At 45.9% G+C, this 23,223-nt stretch overlaps 1 protein-coding gene across 1 annotated transcript in view; it reads left to right on the forward strand.

Moving 5' to 3' along the window:
• PRPF19 (pre-mRNA processing factor 19) overlaps nucleotides 1-23,223 on the forward strand; it is a 498,552-nt gene that overhangs the window by 130,693 nt on the left and 344,636 nt on the right. Inside the window, exons 5-6 of the mRNA XM_073596965.1 lie at nucleotides 21,205-21,278; nucleotides 21,370-21,432. Coding sequence (XP_073453066.1) covers nucleotides 21,205-21,278; nucleotides 21,370-21,432 — 137 coding nt within the window. The remainder of the gene's footprint in view (nucleotides 1-21,204; nucleotides 21,279-21,369; nucleotides 21,433-23,223) is intronic.

Genomic DNA, 23,223 nt, shown 5'->3' on the forward strand with positions numbered 1-23,223 from the left:
TATTTAGTTAATTTACAAATACTGTATTTAAGCATATAAGCTTGTTGAAAATAACTGTGAAATCTAAAACTCCGGTGGGTGTAACAAGTTTTGTCGTGTGTGTGTGTGTTTTTTTTTTTTTTTTTTCTGATCTGAGGAACGATCGATCCGTGAGTTTTTTGATCCGTTGCACCCCTAGTAGACAGTCTAGAAAACCAAAAGGGATCATAAGGTGAACACATAGAAACCTGCTGTGGTCCCTGAGCGGGAGGAGAGAACGAGCAGCTGTCAGGACCTCTAGGAAGAGTCCGACAAATATTGGTTGTAGGCTGCCCACACTCGCCAACCCCAAAAGGAAGAGGGGCAAAGAACAGTAAATGAGAAAGTCGCGTCCAGGGATACAGGGCCCCGTTAGCGTGCGGCCTATGTAATGCGTATGAATAAATTTAAACTCTAGCAATGCTATAACAAGAACTCTAATATAAGTGAAGCTAACCATAGTAAATAATAATTCAACAATATAGTAAAGTGTAGGGGGAAAACCCTTGGGTCAGTGAGAAAAGACTTGGGGGCGGTGTAGCCGCCACAATAACTGTGGGTACATGAGGAAGCCAAAGAAATATGGAGAGAGCATCTCATCCATTCTTCAGGGAGGAGCCCGGGGTTGCTGTACGCCTTATTTTGGAGTGGGTCTTCCACCATTGGGGATCCGAGGGAACCGAAAACTTTGGTATTGGGTTCTGCCATCCCGGGAGATCCATTTGAGGCATGTTGAGGTCACAAAGAAAGTTGGAAAGTTCCTCGGGGAATCGGAGCGTGATAGCGGTTATTTTTAGTGGCATGCGGGAAGCCCCATCTATATGTGACCACATCCATTCTCAGTCGGTCTAGGAGAGGTTTTAGGGCTCTGCGACAGCATGTAAGCGCGGCAAAACTGACGTTTTAAACGTGGGTTACTCTCTGTCAAGTTAAATCGTTCAGATGAGGTTGTAAAAGTGTCCAGTGTACATTAAGCCTTACCAAGTGCTGGGCGGGGTCATGGCGTTTTATTAGGCATTGCTAGAGGGTATTGGGCTGCTGGCTTAGACACGTCTGCTTCCCGCCCCCCCCCCCATGAAAGTAATAATTGTATAACTGATATATGTACAGTGGGGACGGATAGTATTCAGACCCCCTTAAATTTTTCACTCTGTTATATTGCAGCCGTCTGCTAAAATCATTTAAGTTCATTTTTTCCCCCTCCAATGTACACAGAGCACCCCATATTGACAGAAAAACACAAAATTGTTGACATTTTTGCAGATTTATTAAAAAAGAAAAACTGAAATATCACATGGTCTTAAGTATTCAGACCCTTTGCTCAGTATTTAGTAGAAGCACCTTTTTGATCTAATACAGCCATGAGCATTTTTGGGAAGGATGCAACAAGTTTTTCACACCTGGATTTGGGGATCCCCTGCCATTCCTCCTTGCAGATCCTATCCAGTTGGTCCATTTTGGTGGACAGCCATTTTTAGGTCTCTTCAGAGATGCTCAATTGGGTTTAAGTCGGGGCTCTGGCTGGGCCATTCAAGAACAGTCACGGAGTTGTTGTGAAGCCACTCCTTTGTTAATTTAGCTGTGTGCTTAGGGTCATTGTCTTGTTGGAAGGTAAACCTTTGGCTCAGTCTGAGGTCCTGAGCATTTTGGAGGTTTTCCTCCTGGACATCCCTGTACTTGGCCGCATTCATCTTTCCCTCTATTGCAACCAGTCGTCCTGTACCTGCAGCTGAAAAACACCCCCACAGCATGATGCTGCCACCACCATGCTTCACTGTTGGAACTGTATTGGACAGGTGATGAGCAGTGCCTGGTTTTCGCCACACATACCGCTTAGAATTAAGGCCAAAAAGTTCTATTTTGGTCTCATCAGACCAGAGAATCTTATTTCTCACCATCTTGAAGTCTTTCAGGTGTTTTTTAGCAAACGCTATGCGAGCTTTCATGTGTCTTGCACTGAAGGAGAGTCTTCTCTCGGGCCATAAAGCCCCGACTGGTGGAGGGCTGCAGTGATGGTTGACTTTCTACAACTTTCTCCCATCTCCCGACTGCATCTCTGGAGCTCAGCCACAGTGATCTTTGGGTTCTTCTTTACCTCTCTCACCAAGGCTCTTCTCCCCCGATAGCTCAGTTTGGCCGGACGGCCAGCTCTAGGAAGAGTTCTGGTCGTCCCAAACGTCTTCCATTTAAGGATTATGGAGGCCACTATGCTCTTAGGAACCTTAAGTGCACCAGAAATATTTTGGTAACCTTGGCCAGATCTGTGCCTTGCCACAATTCTGTCTGAGCTCTTAAGGCAGTTCCTTTGATCTCATGATTCTCATTTGCTCTGACATGCACTGTGAGCTGTAAGGTCTTATATAGACAGGTGTGTGGCTTTCCTAATCAAGTCCAATCAGTATAATCAAACACAGCTGGACTCAAATGAAGGTGTAGAACCATCTCAAAGATGATCAGAAGAAATGGACAGCACCTGAGTTAATTGAGTGTCAAAGCAAAGGGTCTGAATACTTATGACCATGTGATGTTTCAGTTTTTCTTTTTTAATAAATCTGCAAAAATGTCAACAATTGTGTTTTTCTGTCAATATGGGGTGCTGTGTGTACATTGAGGAAAAAATGAACTTCAATGATTATAGCAAATGGCTGCAATATAACAAAGCGTGAAAAATTTAAGGGGGTCTGTGTGTATATATAATTTAACGTGTGTGTGTGTGTGTGTATATATATGTGTATTTTATAGATAGATAGATAGATAGATAGATTTATTTAGAGAGATATAGACACACACTAATCGATTACTATATTAATCGGCCAGTAACAATGGGGTTAAAAAAACTAAAATTAGCCCTTTAGAGTACAAAAAGAGCAAATTTGCACTGTAAAAAAATGAACCCCTTTCAGTAGTGATTATTTGCTCTTTTTGTACTATAAAGGGCTAATTATTTTTTTTTTGCCCCATTATGTTACTAAACGTCACATCTGTTTTTTTTTTTTTTTTTTGGTGCTTTTTGCAGAAACGCACTACAGTTCATTTAACGTTCACATCCTATGCTTTTTTCAGCTGTTGCATATTTGGAAAGGGTCCAGGACTTTTTTCAACGCAAAACGGTGCTTTTTTAGTTCAATATACTTCAATGGAGAAGCTGCAGAAAAGCATGCAATGCGTTTTTTGCAGCAATTTGTGTATTTGTATTTTTTTTTTTTTTTTTTTTATCTGCCCTACAACAAATTTGGCCAAAAAAGGCATAAAAAAAATGCAAAAACGCAAATCGCAGCAAAATCACGTGTGCAAAAAATCAAAACTCACAGCAAAAAGCACTGCAGAAACACATCAAAAGCAAACTGCATAGGTGTGTACCGATCCTTATGCTGGTCACACGGATCAATTTTCAGACGAAAATATTCATACGAAAAATCTTTGTACATTCGCTGTATGAAAGAATGAATGTTTAAAATTTTCACTTGCTTTTAACATTGTTTTAAAACTTATGTAATTTCTGTACGAAAACCACATACACTGTCTGAAAATACCAAGAAGTTTTTTCTATTTCTAAATTTTCCCATCACTGTGGTTGAAAACAAACGTCGATTTGACCCCACTAGCTAATAGAAAATCTTGAAATGAAATTTTCTTTTGAAGGAAGACATTGTTTGTTTTTGTATGGCCAGCATATCATATATTACAGTTCTGTTTGAAAATCTGCAAAACAGTCTAACTTTTTTCTTTTCAATAAAAACATTTGATCTGAGTCTGATATTTACTGTATTCAACCTCTAATAGTATATAAAGTATATCTCTTCTGTCCATTATTCTCAGAGTGGATTATAGATTTTACTCCCTAACCATATAGTTGGCTATTTATATTTACCACTGCATTTAGAGATATTTAAGAATAAATTGTCTTTTTTTTTAAACTTTACATATTCGTGTAAAGGCTAGCCGGAGGGGGGGGCGGGGCTGCTCGCTTCTCCCGGCGATTATGCATGGGGAAGGGAGGGGGCCGTTCATCCTCCACCCACCCTCCTTCCCCTCGGCTGCAGCTGGTCAGGTGCTGCCCGCCCGCTTCTCCCGGCGCTCGTGCAGGGGGGAAGCGGGGGGGGGGGGGGTGTGTGTGTGTCTGTACATTACCTCAGACGCCGCCCGCATCTCTCATCTAGGTGCCTGCCGGAGCTGTCGGTGCCGCCCGCTTCTCTCGGCGCGAGGGGGGGTGTGGCGTCCGTCCATTAACGTAGCTGCCGCCCGCTTCTCTCTTTTATCCAGGTGCCTTCCAGAGCTATGGGGGCTGCCCGCTTCTCCCGGCGCTCATGGGGGGGGGTCCATCCATCATCCACGGCTCCATCTGGTCAGCGTGCTGCCTGCCCGCCGGCTTCTCCCGGCTCCCGTGGGGGGGGGGTGTGTCTATCATGGCGGGGGCGCTCACTGGACCGCTCACCTCACGGTATTCACGTGGGGCATCATGGGGGGGGGGGTGGTGGGGGATCCCTGCACGCCTCCCGGGCATCCACCGCTTCAGTCACAAGTGTTCATATCGTGGCATTTCGGCCCCAGGTTTTCTGTCATAGCATTTCTGTTTAGGCGTTTAGTCTCAGCGCGTGTTTTTCTGTCATGGCGTTTTTTCTGTCATAGCGTTTCCTGCCTCAGCATTTCTGTTGCTTTCTGCCCCAGCATTTCTGTCATGGCGTTCGGCCCTATTGTTTCTGTCATGGTGTTTCTGCCCCAGCATTTCTGGCGTAGCGTTCAGCATTTCTGGCGTAGCCTTCTGCCCCGGCTTTTCTGGCGTAGCGGTCAGCATTTCTGGCGTAGCCTTCTGCCCTAGCATTGCTGTCATAAGCGTTCAGCATTTCCGTCTCAGCGTTCTGCCCTAGCATTTCCGTCTCAGCGTTCTGCCCCAGCATTTCCGTCATAGCCTTCTGCCCCAGCATTTCCGTCATAGCCTTCTGCCCCGGCATTTCCGTCGCGGCGCCTTCTGCCCCGGCATTTCCGTCGCGGCGCCTTCTGCCCCGGCATTTCCGTCGCGGCGCCTTCTGCCCCGGCATTTCCGTCGCGGCGCCTTCTGCCCCGGCATTTCCGTCGCGGCGCCTTCTGCCCCGGCATTTCCGTCGCGGCGCCTTCTGCCCCGGCATTTCCGTCGCGGCGCCTTCTGCCCCGGCATTTCCGTCGCGGCGCCTTCTGCCCCGGCATTTCCGTCGCGGCGCCTTCTGCCCCGGCATTTCCGTCGCGGCGCCTTCTGCCCCGGCATTTCCGTCGCGGCGCCTTCTGCCCCGGCATTTCCGTCGCGGCGCCTTCTGCCCCGGCATTTCCGTCGCGGCGCCTTCTGCCCCGGCATTTCCGTCGCGGCGCCTTCTGCCCCGGCATTTCCGTCGCGGCGCCTTCTGCCCCGGCATTTCCGTCGCGGCGCCTTCTGCCCCGGCATTTCCGTCGCGGCGCCTTCTGCCCCGGCATTTCCGTCGCGGCGCCTTCTGCCCCGGCATTTCCGTCGCGGCGCCTTCTGCCCCGGCATTTCCGTCGCGGCGCCTTCTGCCCCGGCATTTCCGTCGCGGCGCCTTCTGCCCCGGCATTTCCGTCGCGGCGCCTTCTGCCCCGGCATTTCCGTCGCGGCGCCTTCTGCCCCGGCATTTCCGTCGCGGCGCCTTCTGCCCCGGCATTTCCGTCGCGGCGCCTTCTGCCCCGGCATTTCCGTCGCGGCGCCTTCTGCCCCGGCATTTCCGTCGCGGCGCCTTCTGCCCCGGCATTTCCGTCGCGGCGCCTTCTGCCCCGGCATTTCCGTCGCGGCGCCTTCTGCCCCGGCATTTCCGTCGCGGCGCCTTCTGCCCCGGCATTTCCGTCGCGGCGCCTTCTGCCCCGGCATTTCCGTCGCGGCGCCTTCTGCCCCGGCATTTCCGTCGCGGCGCCTTCTGCCCCGGCATTTCCGTCGCGGCGCCTTCTGCCCCGGCATTTCCGTCGCGGCGCCTTCTGCCCCGGCATTTCCGTCGCGGCGCCTTCTGCCCCGGCATTTCCGTCGCGGCGCCTTCTGCCCCGGCATTTCCGTCGCGGCGCCTTCTGCCCCGGCATTTCCGTCGCGGCGCCTTCTGCCCCGGCATTTCCGTCGCGGCGCCTTCTGCCCCGGCATTTCCGTCGCGGCGCCTTCTGCCCCGGCATTTCCGTCGCGGCGCCTTCTGCCCCGGCATTTCCGTCGCGGCGCCTTCTGCCCCGGCATTTCCGTCGCGGCGCCTTCTGCCCCGGCATTTCCGTCGCGGCGCCTTCTGCCCCGGCATTTCCGTCGCGGCGCCTTCTGCCCCGGCATTTCCGTCGCGGCGCCTTCTGCCCCGGCATTTCCGTCGCGGCGCCTTCTGCCCCGGCATTTCCGTCGCGGCGCCTTCTGCCCCGGCATTTCCGTCGCGGCGCCTTCTGCCCCGGCATTTCCGTCGCGGCGCCTTCTGCCCCGGCATTTCCGTCGCGGCGCCTTCTGCCCCGGCATTTCCGTCGCGGCGCCTTCTGCCCCGGCATTTCCGTCGCGGCGCCTTCTGCCCCGGCATTTCCGTCGCGGCGCCTTCTGCCCCGGCATTTCCGTCGCGGCGCCTTCTGCCCCGGCATTTAAGTCGCGGCGTTTGTCATAGCGTTGCTCTTGTGTTTCTGCCTCAAGATTTCTGTCAACGTTTCTGCTTCAGTGTTCAGCCTCAGCATTTCTCAGAGGGGCTTTGTTCAGTCACGGCATATACTCCGGTAGCTGTTTCATCTACGTTGTTTGTCATGTCTCATCGTTTTTTGTTCATGTTTGTACTTGTGTCAGGTAGCTAGGGCTCACATGTCAGGATCTGTCGCGTCTACAGATCCATACGGGCTGAGGTTTCGTTTGTTAATGATTGTTGACCACAATCTTCTCGCCCGTATAACATACGTCATACTATGCACGTTCATTCACCACACCTGTACGGTTACCCACCATAGTCTGTGGGTATACCAGGTTACTCTGGCTCACTCACTACTCACACGAGGGGGGGGGGTGTCCGTCATCGGGTTTATTCACGCGCAGTGGTCTTGACATTTCTGCTCATGTTCTCATACTGTTGTTGTTCTCATGTCTTGTTGTCTGTTATTTCTCTTGTGCATGTTCTCAGGTTGGGCTGTATTGTCATTCATCATCCCCTTGTTGGTCCTTAAGTGGTAGGTTTGGGCAAACGTCGTCATGATTCTGGATTCCACTCTCCGCTCTGATCTTATCTAGGATGTGGCCTGGAAGACTGCTCAGGGACGTCAGTCCAGTTAGCTTTTCCGTTCCCCAGCCGGTTCCAGGTAGGGGGGATTTCAGTTACTTTGGGTATGACTGTTTCATGCCATGGGACTTATTTCCCCAGGGTGGAGTCTGGCCCTCCTTCCTCGGTTCAGGATTCAGACCCGCTTGCCAGGTCACAGGCTGTAGCACGACCTGATCGTATCAGGTGGGACCAGTATTATGTTTTCTCCGGTCATAGTGGACACTTTTCGGATATATTCTGTTGCCATCCGGGCGCACGCTACTCCACTTGATGGATTGTTGCCTTCCCTTCTTCACCTAAAATTTGTGTCTTTTTGCCCTCTTTTCAGGCATACTGACCAGTCAGGCCAAGGCACACCTCAGGCCTTGGTGCTTAGGAGTATCACTTTCTCACTCGAAGACTGACTACAAACTAAATTATAATATTTTATTTATTTCAGGTACTTTTGTATAAATGGGTGGTGCTGTGCTAATCCTAGGTGCAAAAACCAATGTGACTTATGTCATGTACATAGTATATCACCAGAAAATATAAGTAAAATTCAAAATATTGATAAGACCGATATAGTGACTAATAAAAAGTGGTGCATAAACTATTCTGGATTTAAATAGCATAAATGTGACATAAATTTAAAAAATAAAAACCACATATTCAAAAGTAAATGACCATGAAAATAAAGCTGACTAAACATTAATATCTGACTTAGAAACTTCAATAAAGTGCAGAGTGGTTTGGAGCTGTAAAAATTTACAATTCAAAGTGACAATGTGTACTGTGAAAACAATAGGTGCAATATACAAGCCTCTAAGTGGTGTAAGAGTAGGGAATTACTCTTTACATAAAGTGCATAATGTGCAAAAAATAGATCAAAAATTGATACAATAAGTATCTCAAAAGTTAAAAGGGAAAGGTGAGTGGAAAATTGGATAGAAAAAATAAAGTTTCACAAGAAAAAAGTCCTTTGAAAAAACGTGACAACAACGTCCTAGCATGCACACGTTGCAGTTAGAGTGCTAGGTGAATCACATCAGGTGCTTCTTCGTGGGTGAACACTCAGGTGGGTAATGGCCCCTTACCTTAAGGTAATAGGGCAAAAGCATATAACCAGGAAAGCCTTTGTAGCATCCGCCTATGGTCACCAGCGCGTCCCTCACCAGCCTAAATCCTAGGATGGAGTTCCCTCAGATGTAATGGGGGGGGGGGGGGGATGTAAGGATGATAAGGCAGGAAGAAAAACAATAGTGTAATCCCGTTTGGTAAAAAGTGCTACTTTTATTCAGAAATATAGGTACTCACATTAAAAATGAAAACAGCAGTTTTTTTAATCCGACGAGCGGCGAGCTCGTATGCCTCTAGTAGTGTATGCAGCCTGTCTCGTCCCTACGCGTGACGTCACACCACACGTGACTTCATAAAACTTTTTTTATTTTTTCTATCCAATTTTTCACTCACCTTTCCCTTTTAACTTTTGAGATACTTATTGTATCAATTTTTGATCTATTTTTTGCACATTATGCACTTTATGTAAAGAGTAGTTCCCTACTCTTACACCACTTAGAGGCTTGTATATTGCACCTATTGTTTTCACAGTACACATTGTCACTTTGAATTGTAAATTTTTACAGCTCCAAACCACTCTGCACTTTATTGAAGTTTCTAAGTCAGATATTAATGTTTAGTCAGCTTTATTTTCATGGTCATTTACTTTTGAATATGTGGTTTTTATTTTTTAAATTTATGTCACATTTATGCTATTTAAATCCAGAATAGTTTATGCACCACTTTTTATTAGTCACTATATCGGTCTTATCAATATTTTGAATTTTACTTATATTTTCTGGTGATATACTATGTACATGACATAAGTCACATTGGTTTTTGCACCTAGGATTAGCGCAGCACCACCCATTTATACAAATTTATCTAAAAGGTCAGGTGTTTACCTTTATCGGCGCATGCAGCTTTTCCATCCCTAGCCGCTTCCATATCTGATAGCGCGGGAATAACTCTTTCTAATACTATTTCAGGTACTTGTATAGCGCCGTCAATTTACGCAACGCTTTACATATACATTGTACAATCACATCAGTCCCTACCCTCAAGGAGCTTACAATCTAAGGTCCCTTACATTCATACATACTAGGGACAATTTAAACAGGATCCAATTAACCTACCAGCATGTCTTTGGAGTGTGGGAGGAAACCAGAGTACCCAGAGGAAACCCACGCAGGCACAGGGAGAACATGAAAACTCCAGGCAGGTAGTTTCGTGGTTGGGATTCGAACCAGCGACCCTTTTTACTGCTAGGCGAAAGTGCTACCCACTACACCACTGTGCCGCCCATACCACACTTTTTTTAAGGTTATGAATTGAAATAATAGGCCAAATCGATTATGAAAATAATCGTTAGTTGCAGCATACATACATACATACATACATACATACATACATACATACATACATACATACATACATACATACATACCCAGAAGTAGGATATACAGGGTATTTTAACTGAGAGTCAGACATGAATTTATATGAAGGGTGGAGGGGGACATAAACCTTTTAATATTAAAGTAGTACTGAAGGCTCAGACTTTTTGCATGGATAAAATAATTTTTAAATAAAATGCACGATACTGGTAATTTTTAAACTTTAAATGTACAGTGCCTTGTAAAAGTATTCACCCCCCCCCGACTTTTTACCGATTTTGTTACATTACAGCCTTTAGTTCAATGTTTTTTTAATCTGAATTATATGTTATGGATCAGAACACAATAGTCTAAGTTGGTGAAATAAAATTAGGAAAAAAAATATACATAAAACTATTTTTCAGAAATGGTGCGTATGTATTCACCCCCTTTGTTATGAAGCCCATAAAATGCTTTGGTGCAACCAATTACCTTCAGTAGTCACATAATTAGTGAAATGTCAACCTGTGTGCAATCTAAGTGTCTCATGATCTGTCATTAGATATACACACCTTTTTTGAAAGGCCCCAGAGGCTGCGAGACCTAAGGAAGAGGTACCACTAACCAAACACTGCCTTGAAGACCAAGGAACTCTCCAAACAAGGGACTATGTTAAAGAGGAGTTCCACCCAGGGGGTCGGGTTAAAAAAAAAAAAAAAAAAAGTCAGCAGCTACAAATACTGCAGCTGCTGGCTTTTAATTGGACACTTACCTGTCCCTGGGTCCAGCGATGCGGGGGATCGAAGCCCCGCTAGTCTCCCCCTCCGTTCAGCGGCGCCGGCATTGCAACTGTGGGCGCCGGGCTGTGGCTTCACAGCCTGGCACCCACTGCGCATGCGCGAGCGGCGCCGCATGCCGTGATTGGCAGCTCAGTCACCTGGGACCTGTAATGGGTCCCAGATGATTGACAGCGGCGAGGGAGCAGAGCGGAGCCCTTCCTGTGCCGAGGGGGAAGTGATGGCACCAGCCCAGGCACTGGAAGGGGCAGACTACGAGGGACCCCCTAGCAACAGGCATTTAGAGGCAAGTTAAAAAAAAAAAAAAAAATATCCAAATTTTTTTTTTTTTGTTTTTTTAGGATTTTTCAAGTATTTTTGTTTTTTGGGTGGAACCCCACTTTAAGTACAAGTCAGGGTTAGGTTATAAAAAATATATCCAAATCTTTGATGATCCCTAGGAGCACCATCAAATCTATCATAACCAAATGGAAAGAATATGGCACAACAGCAAACCTGCCAAGAGATGGGTGCACGCCAAAACTCACGGCCTGGGCAAGGAGAGCATTAATCAGAGAAGCAGCACAGAGACCTAAGGCAACCCTGGAGGAGCTGTTCCATAACAGAGACTGGAGTATCTGTACATAGGACAACAATAAGCCGTACGCTCCATAGAGTTGGGCTTTATGGCAGAATGGCCAGAAGAAAGCCATCACTTTCAGCAAAAAACAAAATGGCACGTTTTGAGTTTGCAAAAGGCATGAGGGAGACTCCCAAAATGCATGGAGGAAGGTGCTCTGGTCTGATGAGACTAAAATTAAACTATTTGGCCATCAAAGAAAACGCTATGTCTGGCGCAAACCCATCACATTACCCAAGGAACACCATCCTCACAGTGAAACATGGTGGTGGCAGCATCATGCTGTGGGGATGTTTTTTTAGCAGTCGGGACTGGGAAACTGGTCAGAGTTGTGGGAAAGATGGATGGTGCTAAATACAGGGATATTCTTGAGCAAAACCTGTACCACTCTGTGTGAGATTTGAGGCTAGGACGGAGTTTCACCTTCCAGGAGGACAATGACCCCAAACACACTGCTAAAGCAACACTTGAGTCGTTTAAGGGGAAACATGTAAATGTGTTGGAATGGCCTAGTCAAAGCCCAGACCTCAATCCAATAGAAAATCTGTGGTCAGACTTAAAGATTGCTGTTCACAAGCACAAACCATCCAAATTGAAGGAGCTGGAGCAGTTTTGCTGGAGAAATGGGCAAAAATCCCAGTGGTAAGATGTGGCAAGCTCATAGAGACTTATCCAAAGCGACTTGGAGCTGTGATAGCCGCAAAAGGTGGCTCTACAAAGTTTACTGACTTTAGGAGGGTGAATAGTTATGCACATTGACTTTTCTGTTGTTTTGTCCTATTTGTTTGCTTCACAATTAAAAAAATAAATCTTCAAAGTTATGGGCAAGTTCTGTATATTAAATGAAGCAAATCCTCAAACAATCCATGTTAATTCCAGGTTGTGAGGTAACAAAACACAAAAAATGCGAAGGGGGTGAATACTTTTGCAAGGCACTGTAATTGTAAACACTTTTATATTACCTCCAGTCTATCAGCCGCCAGCTTCTCTAGGTTTGGATGCAGATCTTAAACCTTTTGCCGACCACTGCGCGCTGATATACGTAGACACAAGGTCAACGGTGGTCCGTACGTCTCCTTTTAATTGGCAAGGCTATCGGGCGCGCGCCCGCCACGTATAGCGCGATTGTGTCAGAGCTGCAGAACGGTGAGATGCCTATGTGCATTTCCCCGTTCTGCCTTGTGACATGAGATCCCTGCTCCCTGTGATCGCTGTCATGTGAGTGGAAGCCCATCCCCCCCAGTTAGAATCACTCCCTAGGACACACTTAACCCCTTCATAGCCCCCTAGTGTTTAATCCCTTCCCTGCCAGTGTCATTTACACAGTAATCAGTGCTTCTTTATAGCACTGATCGCTGTATAAATGACAGTGGTCCCAAAATAGTGTCAAAAGTGTCCGATGTGTCCGCCGTAATGTTGTAGTCATGATAAAAATCGCAGATCGCTGCCATTACTAATAAAAAAAAAAAAATAAAAATGCCATAATACTATCCCCTATTTTGTAGACTAACTTTTGCGCAAACCAATCAATATAAGCTTATTGCGATTTATTTATTTTTAACCAAAAATATGTAGGAGAATACATATCGGCCTAAACTGAGGGAAAAATTTTTTTGCTATATCACCCAAAAATTATATAAAAAGTAAAAAATTTTGCGCTTTTTTTTTTTTTTTTTTTTTTTCCAAAATTCAACAGACAAAAACATACTTGGGGGGCACACCCTAAAATGCTTTACATTCAAGATGGTGCTGCTATAAGACCAAAAACAGTACAAAACAATTACAGCGCACACATACAAAAATGACACTCATCCTGCAAGGCTAGTTAAAAACACCTGAACATATTCAAAAATAAGGGGGTTTGGTCGCACTATATGGTCATATAGTGCTAAGCCCACTTACTGCGACAAAGTACCCCGAATTAGTGGGTCCTAACCTAGTAATAGAATGAAAGTACCTGTGTGTCAACCATTGGCAATAAAACTCCTCTGTGGAAGAACTGAAGGGATTCCTCCTATGCAATGGTGACCACTAATAAGCGATAATGAAGAGGTGTAGCCTTGCAGGATAAATGTCATTTTTGTAAGTGTGCGCTGTAATCTGTTTTGGAATTTTTATTTGTGGGAAAAAAGGATGTTAATTTTTGTTTGGGTGCAACATCGCACGACCGCGCAATTGTCAAAGTGATGCAGTGCCGAATCGCAAAAAGTGCTCTGGTCAGGGAGGGGGTAAAAGCTTCCGGGGCTGAAGCAGTTAAAATGATTTTTAAACTTGGATTTTTTTTTAAACAACAAATTTGTCATGATTACCTGCTCTGTGTAATGATTTTGCACTGAGCACCTCCAATTTTCCTCTTCTGGAGTCCCCCATCGACACTTCTTGCTCCTCCTGCCTTTAGAGTGCTTCTATAGCAAGCCGCAAAGTAAAAAAACTTCTACCTTTTTAGAATCATTCAGTTCCTTCTACTGCCCACGACTACATGTCCCACGAGTCATTGCTCCTCACACATTCACAAGTTCTCGGGCACTTACTGACCTGTTTGGACGGTGTACTGAGCTATACTGTATGTGTGCGCCACTGTGTTTTCTGTTATGTAACCAAATGTATTATGTAACCAAATGTAGTCCGTATGCAGACCAACTAATCAATTATGAAAAGAGTAGACAACCATTTTCATAATCGATTATGTCGATTAGTTACATGAAACCCACAGGCTACAGCGAGTGAGTGAGGAAAAAGGGGGGGTTTGGGACTTTGAATGAAGCCAATGGTTTGCAAACCGACGGTTTGCAAACCATTGGCTTCATTCAAAGTCCCAAACCCCCCCTTTTTCCTCACTCGCTCGCTGTAGCCTGTGGGTTTCATGTATCGTAGTCATAGGGATGGAAACGTGCGACCTTACCCGGCGCCATTTCATTTAAAGTCCCAATTCCCCTCCCCCATTTGGTTCATATGTTGATTAGTTGTTTTAGCCCTACTCTGCTTTGCTTGCTACAAAACTGAGGACTTGCTGAGTGGGGTAGGGTTATAAGGGAGGCAACCAAGGTGGATGTGTCCTTTAAAAGCTTGCCAATGACCAGTCATCTGAAGGTACCAGCCTATAACCCTTTGTGTATGAATAAGTTGACTTTGTCTTTTATTGTACTTTAACCACTTGCCGTCCACCCACCGTCAAATGACGGAGAGGGGCGGTGCGGCTCTTGTTCTGGGTGGACGTCATATGTCTCCCCAGAACGCCCGCTGTCGCGTGCCCGCGCCGTGTTGCTAGGACACGGCATGACCACGATCTCTGTGAAGAGCTGATGATGCGGCTCTTTAACCATGTGATCGGCTGTGTCCAATCACAGCCGGTCACATGGTAAATGCGGAAGTGCTGGTAATCGGCTCTCATCGCCTCGCGCGGACAGTGTGGGGATACCAGGACAGGTAATCAGGGCACTGATCATCGGTGTCCTGATTACAGTAAAGCCCCCCAGTAACACCAATTCGTGCCCATAAGTGACACCAATCTGGGCCCATCAGTGATGCCAGTCAGTGCTGCCTATCAGTGCACATCAGTGAAAGAGAAAAATTACTAAATTACAAATTTTACTAAAACTTTTTTTCTCACAATTTTCGGTATTTTTATTTTTTATTTTCTTGTAAAAAAAACCCAGCAGTTATTAAATACCACCAAATGAAAGCTCTTTATGTGTGAAGAAAATGATTAAAAATTAATTTGGGTATAGTGTTGCATGACTGCACGATTTGTCATTCAACGTATGACAGCGCTGAAAGCGGAAAAATGGCCTGGGCAGGAAGGGGGTGAAAGTGCCCTGTATTGAAGTGGTTAACCACTTGCCGACCGCCGCACGACTATATACGTCGACAGAGCGGCACGGGCAGGCAAAAGGACGTATATGTACGTCCTTGCCTGCCCGCGGGTGGGGGGTCCGATCGGACCCCCCCCCGGTGCCTGCGGCGGTCGGCAAATCTCCCCCGGCGATCGGAGGTGAGGGGGAGGCCATCCATTCGTGGCCCCCCCCTCGCGATCGCTCTCAGCCAATGGGATCATTTCCCTGCCTCTGTATTGTACACAGAGGCAGAGGAAATGATGTCATCTCTCCTCGGCTCGGTATTTTCCGTTCCGGGCCGAGGAGAGAAGACTGCAATGTAAGTGCACAACACACACACACAGTAGAACATGCCAGGCACACAAAACACCCCGATCCCCCCCCCCCCCCGATCGCCCCCCGATCCCCCCCCCCTGTCACAAACTGACACCAGCAGGTTTTTTTTTTTTTTTTTTTTTTTTCTGATTACTGTATTGGTGTCAGTTTGTGACAGTTACAGTGTCAGGGCAGTGAGTGTTAGGCCCCCTGTAGGTCTAGGGTACCCCCCTAACCCCCCCTAATAAAGTTTTAACCCCTTGATCACCCCCTGTCACCAGTGTCGCTAAGCGATCATTTTTCTGATCGCTGTATTAGTGTCGCTGGTGATGCTAGTTAGGGACGTAAATATTTAGGTTCGCCGTCAGAGTTTTATAGCGACAGGGACCCCCATATACTATCTAATAAATGTTTTAACCCCTTGATTGCCCCCTAGTTAACCCTTTCACCACTGATCACTGTATAACCGTTACGGGTGACGCTGGTTAGTTTGTTTATTTTTTATAGTGTCAGGGAACCCGCCGTTTATTACCGAATAAAGATTTAGCCCCCTGATCGCCCGGCGGTGATATGCGTCGCCCCAGGCAGGGTCAGATTAGCGCCAGTACCGCTAACACCCACGCACGCAGCATACGCCTCCCTTAGTGGTATAGTATCTGATCGCATCAATATCTGATCCGATCAGATCTATACTAGCGTCCCCAGCAGTTTAGGGTTCCCAAAAACACAGTGTTAGCGGGATCAGCCCAGATACCTGCTAGCACCTGCGTTTTGCCCCTCCGCCCAGCTCGGCCCAGCCCACCCAAGTGCAGTATCGATCGATCACTGTCACTTACAAAACACTAAACGCATAACTGCAGCGTTCGCTGAGTCAGGCCTGATCCCTGCGATCGCTAACAGTTTTTTTGGTAGCATTTTGGTGAAATGGCAAGCACCAGCCCCAGGCAGCGTCAGGTTAGTGCCAGTACCGCTAACACCCACGCACCGTACACCTCCCTTAGTGGTATAGTATCTGAACGCATCAATATCTGATCCGATCAGATCTATACTAGCGTCCCCAGCAGTTTAGGGTTCCCACAAACGCAGTGTTAGCGGGATCAGCCCAGATACCTGCTAGCAACTGCGTTTTACCCCTCCGCCCGGCCCAGCCCAGCCCACCCAAGTGCAGTATCGATCGATCACTGTCACTTACAAAACACTAAACGCATAACTGCAGCGTTCGCAGAGTCAGGCCTGATCCCTGCGATCGCTAACAGTTTTTTTTGTAGCGTTTTGGTGAACTGGCAAGCACCAGCCCCAGGCAGCGTCAGGTTAGTGCCAGTAGCGCTAACACCCACGCACGCACTGTACACCTCCCTTAGTGGTATAGTATCTGAACTGATCAATATCTGATCCGATCAGATCTATACTGGCGTCCCCAGCAGTTTAGGGTTCCCAAAAACGCAGTGTTAGCGGGATCAGCCCAGATACCTGCTAGCACCTGTGTTTTGCCCCTCCGCCCGGCCCAGCCCAGCCCACCCAAGTGCAGTATCGATCGATCACTGTCACTTACAAAACACTAAATGCATAACTGCAGCGTTCGCAGAGTCAGGCCTGATCCCTGCGATCGTTAACAGTTTTTTTGGTAGCGTTTTGGTGAACTGGCAAGCGCCAGCGGCCTAGTACACCCCGGTCGTAGTCAAACCAGCACTGCAGTAACACTTGGTGACGTGGCGAGTCCCATAAGTGCAGTTCAAGCTGGTGAGGTGGCAAGCACAAGTAGTGTCCCGCTGCCACCAAAAAGACAAACACAGGCCCGTCGTGCCCATAATGCCCTTCCTGCTGCATTCGCCAATCCTAATTGGGAACCCACCACTTCTGCAGCGCCCGTACTTCCCCCATTCACATCCCCAACCAAATGCAGTCGGCTGCATGAGAGGCATTTTTATGTCCTCCCGAGTACCCCTACCCAGCGAACCCCCCCAAAAAAGATGTGTCTGCAGCAAGCGCGGATATAGGCGTGACACCCGCTATTATTGTCCCTCCTGTCCTGACAATCCTGGTCTTTGCATTGGTGAATGTTTTGAACGCTACCATTCACTAGCTGAGTATTAGCGTAGGGTACAGCATTGCACAGACTAGGACACACTTTCACAGGGTCTCCCAAGATGCCATCGCATTTTGAGAGACCCGAACCTGGAACCGGTTACAGTTATAAAAGTTACAGTTACAAAAAAAGTGAAAAAAAAAAAAAAAAAACACAAACAAAAATATAAAATAAAAAATAATAGTTGTCGTTTTATTGTTCTCTCTCTATTCTCTCTCTCTCTATTCTCTCTATTGTTCTGCTCTTTTTTACTGTATTCTATTCTGCAATGTTTTATTGTTATTATGTTTTATCATGTTTGCTTTTCAGGTCTGCAATTTTTTATACTTTACCGTTTACTGTGCTTTATTGTTAACCATATTTTTGTCTGAGTACAGCATTCACGACTTTGAGTGGTTATACCAGAATGATGCTTGCAGGTTTAGGTATCATCTTGGTATCATTCTTTTCAGCCAGCGGTCGGCTTTCATGTAGAAGCAATCCTAGCGGCTAATTAGCCTCTAGACTGCTTTTACAAGCAGTGGGAGAGAATGCCCCCCCCCCCCCCCACCGTCGTCCGTGTTTTTCTCTGGCTCTCCTGTCTCAACAGGGAACCTGAGAATGCAGCCGGTGATTCAGCCAGCTGACCATAGACCTGATCAGAGACCAGAGTGGCTCCAAACATCTCTATGGCCTAAGAAACCGGAAGCTACGAGCATTTTATGACTTAGATTTCGCCGGATGTAAATAGCGCCATTGGGAAATTGGGGAAGCATTTTATCACACCGATCTTGGTGTGGTCAGATGCTTTGAGGGCAGAGGAGAAATCTAGGGTCTAATAGACCCCAATTTTTTCAAAAAAGAGTACCTGTCACTACCTATTGCTATCATAGGGGATATTTACATTCCCTGAGATAACAATAAAAATGATTAAAAAAAAAAAAAAATGAAAGGAACAGTTTTAAAATAAGATAAAAAAGCAAAAAAATAATAAAGAAAAAAAAAAAAAAAAAAAAAAAGCACCCCTGTCCCCCCTGCTCTCGCGCTAAGGCGAACGCAAGCGTCGGTCTGGCGTCAAATGTAAACAGCAATTGCACCATGCATGTGAGGTATCACCGCGACGGTCAGATCGAGGGCAGTAATTTTAGCAGTAGACCTCCTCTGTAAATCTAAAGTGGTAACCTGTAAAGGCTTTTAAAGGCTTTTAAAAATGTATTTATTTTGTTGTCACTGCACGTTTGTGCACAGTTGTAAAGCATGTCATGTTTGGTATCCATGTACTCGGCCTAAGATCATCTTTTTTATTTCATCAAACATTTGGGCAATATAGTGTGTTTTAGTGCATTAAAATGTAAAAAAGTGTGTTTTTTCCCCAAAAAATGCGTTTGAAAAATCGCTGCGCAAATACTGTGTGAAAAAAAAAAATTAAACACCCACCATTTTAATCTGTAGGGCATTTGCTTTAAAAAAATATATAATGTGTGGGGGTTCAAAGTAATTTTCTTGCAAAAAAAAATAATTTTTTCATGTAATCAAAAAGTGTCAGAAAGGGCTTTGTCTTCAAGTGGTTAGAAGAGTGGGTGATGTGTGACATAAGCTTCTAAATGTTGTGCATAAAATGCCAGGACAGTTCAAACCCCCCCAAATGACCCCATTTTGGAAAGTAGACACCCCAAGCTATTTGCTGAGAGGCATGTCGAGTCCATGGAATATTTTATATTGTGACACAAGTTGCGGGAAAGAGACAAATTATTATTATTTTTTTTTTTTTTTGCACAAAGTTGTCACTAAATGATATATTGCTCAAACATGCCATGGGAATATGTGAAATTACACCCCAAAATACATTCTGTTGCTTCTCCTGAGTACGGGGATACCACATGTGTGAGACTTTTTGGGAGCCTAGCCACGTATGGGACCCCGAAAACCAAGCACCGCCTTCAGGCTTTCTAAGGGCGTAAATTTTTGATTTCACTCTTCACTGCCTATCACAGTCTCGGAGGCCATGGAATGCCCAGGTGGCACAAACCCCCCCCCAAATGACCCCATTTTGGAAAGTAGACACCCCAAGCTATTTGCTGAGAGGTATAGTGAGTATTTTGCAGACCTCACTTTTTGTCACAAAGTTTTGAAAATTAAAAAAAGAAAAAAAAAATTTTTTTTTTTGTCTTTCTTCATTTTCAAAAACAAATGAGAGCTGCAAAATACTCACCATGCCTCTCAGCAAATAGCTTGGGGTGTCTACTTTCCAAAATGGGGTCATTTGGGGGGGTTTTGTGCCACCTGGGCATTCCATGGCCTCCGAAACTGTGATAGGCAGTGAAGAGTGAAATCAAAAATGTACACCCTTAGAAATCCTGAAGGCGGTGATTGGTTTTCGGGGTCCCGTACGCGGCTAGGCTCCCAAAAAGTCCCACACATGTGGTATCCCCATACTCAGGAGAAGCAGCTAAATGTATTTTGGGGTCCAATTCCACATATGCCCATGACCTGTGTGAGCAATATATCATTTAGTGACAACTTTGTGCAAAAAAAAAAAAAAAAAAAAAATAAATTGTCACTTTCCCGCAACTTGTGTCAAAATATAAAATATTCCATGGACTCAACATGCCTCTCAGCAAATAGCTTGGGGTGTCTACTTTCCAAAATGGGGTCATTTGGGGGGGGTTTGTGCCATCTGGGCATTTTATGGCCTTCAAAACTGTGATAGGTAGTGAGGAGTAAAATCAAAAATGTACGCCCTTAGAAATCCTGAAGGCAGTGATTGGTTTTCGGGGCCCCGTATGCGGCTAGGCTCCCAAAAAGTCCCACACATGTGGTATCCCCATACTCAGGAGAAGCAGCTAAATGTATTTTGGGGTGCAATTCCACATAGGCCCATGGCCTGTGTGAGCAATATATCATTTAGTGACAACTTTTTGTAATTTTGTTTTTTTTTTTTTTTTTTTTCATTATTCAATCACTTGGGACAAAAAAAATGAATATTCAATGGGCTCAACATGCCTCTCAGCAATTTCCTTGGGGTGTCTACTTTCCAAAATGGGGTCATTTGTGGGGGTTTTGTACTGCCCTGTCATTTTAGCACCTCAAGAAATGACATAGGCAGTCATAAATTAAAGACTGTGTAAATTCCAGAAAATGTACCCTAGTTTGTAGGCGCTATAACTTTTGCGCAAACCAATAAATATACACTTATTGACATTTTTTTTACCAAAGACATGTGGCCAAATACATTTTGGCCTAAATGTATGACTAAAATTGAGTTTATTGGATTTTTTTTAGAACAAAAAGTAGAAAATATCATTTTTTTTCAAAATTTTCGGTCTTTTTCCGTGTATAGCGCAAAAAATAAAAACGGCAGAGGTGATCAAATACCATCAAAAGAAAGCTCTATTTGTGGGAAGAAAAGGACGCAAATTTCGTTTGGTTACAGCATTGCATGACCGCGCAATTAGCAGTTAAAGCGACGCAGTGCCAAATTGTAAAAAGTGCTCTGGTCAGGAAGGGGGTAAATCCTTCCGGGGCTGAAGTGGTTAAGATATGAAATTTACAGGCAAGTCAAAATTCCTCTTTTTTTGGCATCTGTTACAGGACACAGGTCCCTACTCTCTGTTCTTAGTTTCACTTTTTGTTGCTTGCTGCAAAACTGTCTTGTTGGGAATGGTTATGCTAGGGCTGTCTTTAGAGTTTGGTTGCCGGTGTTAAATCCTCTGAAGGTAGCAGCATAGCAAATGGTCTAAGACTAAAATCCTGTGTCCTGTAATAGTGTACTTCAAGAAAATGTCTTTACAGGAAAGTCAAATTCTATTTTTCTACACAAATATAAATTTGCTATAGTGTACCATAATTGAACAAATTCTGACTACATTAGTTTCCCATATTAACAATGTGTTCTTTCTGTGCGACAGCTCTTGCTACTCTGAAACCTCAGGCTGGTATTTCTGTACTCCAGGCCATTCCTGCACCACAAGCAGGAGCAGCTGTAAGTATATTTATTATTATTATTTATTGTATTGCTTGCTTTATATTTTTTTTAGTTTTTTAATCATTATGTATTGTATGTGTCTTGACAGGGTTCTGTCGAAGCAATGGAGCTTGGAGAACTCCTAGGAATGTCAGCAGAAATTATACAGAAGGTTTGTTGAATGGTATACTACAGTTAAAGTATAGCATTAAACTGAGTTGCATAAAGAAATAAAAACCACTAATAAAAAAAACCCCCAAAAAACTGATAAACCTAAATGACTGACTATTACAGATAAATGATAAAAGTAAAGATAATATGTAGATGGTCCATTCACTAGAGTTAGGCATCTTGACTTGGCGCACATGAGAGAGAGGGAGAGAGTGAGTTTTGCTACTGTTTTTGATACACAATACTCCACTCATTTTAAGACACCTTCACTCTGGTGTCCCCACAACCCCCCTAAAGGTTAGCTTGGCTATGTAAGATCAAGGATGCCTGTAGATAAAAAGAAACTGTTCAGCTGTGAATAAAGTTAAATAATGCCCTTTCTATAGGTGTAGGCCTATACTCTCTTGAAGCCTTTCCCAGTAGCTCTGAGGTTAGCGATGCTGCAGGAGAAAAGATGGTGGACCCGTGCGCGAGTGTGTTATCGGGGTGAGCATTACCAGCTTGAAATGTCTTAATGTCCTAACAGAGCAGGACAGGATAATACCATCCCATCATTGGCCAGGCTTCAGGAGCGATGTAAACAGCCTACTCCTGTAGTGGGGGCATTACAAGAATACCCTACTTTTAAGTACACAATGGGACCAGAGCATGTATGTAAAACGAAAAGGTACTTAAAGTGAAGCATAAAGTGAAGCATTATCTTTTTTTCATTTCTGGGGGGTAAGGGGCTGTATTGGGGGGGGGGGGGGTGTCATTGGCTGAAGAGGGGGGTCAGGGACTGTAGTGAGGGGGGGGTCAGAGCCTATGGTGGAGGGCAATGGGCTGTAGTGGGGGGGGTGTCAGGGAGTGAAGTTTTATAGTACTGTACAGTAATCCACTTACATTGAGGCTCGGTTCACACTACCGCGACTTGGGATCCGACTTGTAAGCCCTCAAGTCGCCCCAAGTCGCCCCAGAAAGAGATTCACATTACAGTGCATGGGAGCGTCTTAATAGATACTACTCAAGTCGCTCCGACTTCAGAGCGTACTCCCTGTACTACTTGGATCCGACTTTGATCCGACTTCAGCCTATTGACTATCATTGAAGTCGGATCGCCGTCTCGCATGATCCGACTTCGGCATGCGACTTGTGCTCAAATGATCTTGAGGGGAACTCCGCGCCAAATTTTAAATAAAAATCCGGCATGGGTTCCCCCTCCGGGGGCATACCAGGCCCTTGGGTCTGGTATGGACCTTGAGGAGATCCCCCTACGCCGAAAAAACGGCGTGGGGGGTCCCCCCCAATCCATACCAGACCCTTATCCGAGCACGCAGCCTGGCCGGACAGGAATGGGGGTGGGGACGAGCGAGCGCCCCCCCCCCCTCCTGAACCGTACCAGGCCGCATGCCCTCAACATGGGGGGTTTGGTGCCTTGGGGGAGGGGGGCGCGCTGCGGCCCCCCCACCCCAAAGCACCTTGTCCCCATGTTGATGAGGACAAGGGCCTCTTCCCGACAACCCTGGCCGTTGGTTGTCGGGGTCTGCGGGCGGAATTTAATAAGGGGGCCCCCAGATCCCGGCCCCCCACCCTATGTGAATAGGTATGGGGTACATGGTACCCCTACCCATTCACCTAGGGAAAAAAGCGTCAATAAAAAACACAGTACACAGGTATTTAAAATAATTTATTAGGCAGCTCCGGGATCTTCTTCCGATTCCGGGGGTCTCTCCGGCGTCTTCTCCCGGTGTCCGCATCTTCTGCCGGCTCCACCGCTATCTTCTGGCGCTCTTTTGCCAGCGGTGGTCCGGAC

Source organism: Aquarana catesbeiana, linkage group LG08 (assembly GCF_042186555.1).
Source record: "Aquarana catesbeiana isolate 2022-GZ linkage group LG08, ASM4218655v1, whole genome shotgun sequence".
Classification (NCBI taxonomy): Eukaryota; Metazoa; Chordata; class Amphibia; order Anura; family Ranidae; genus Aquarana; species Aquarana catesbeiana.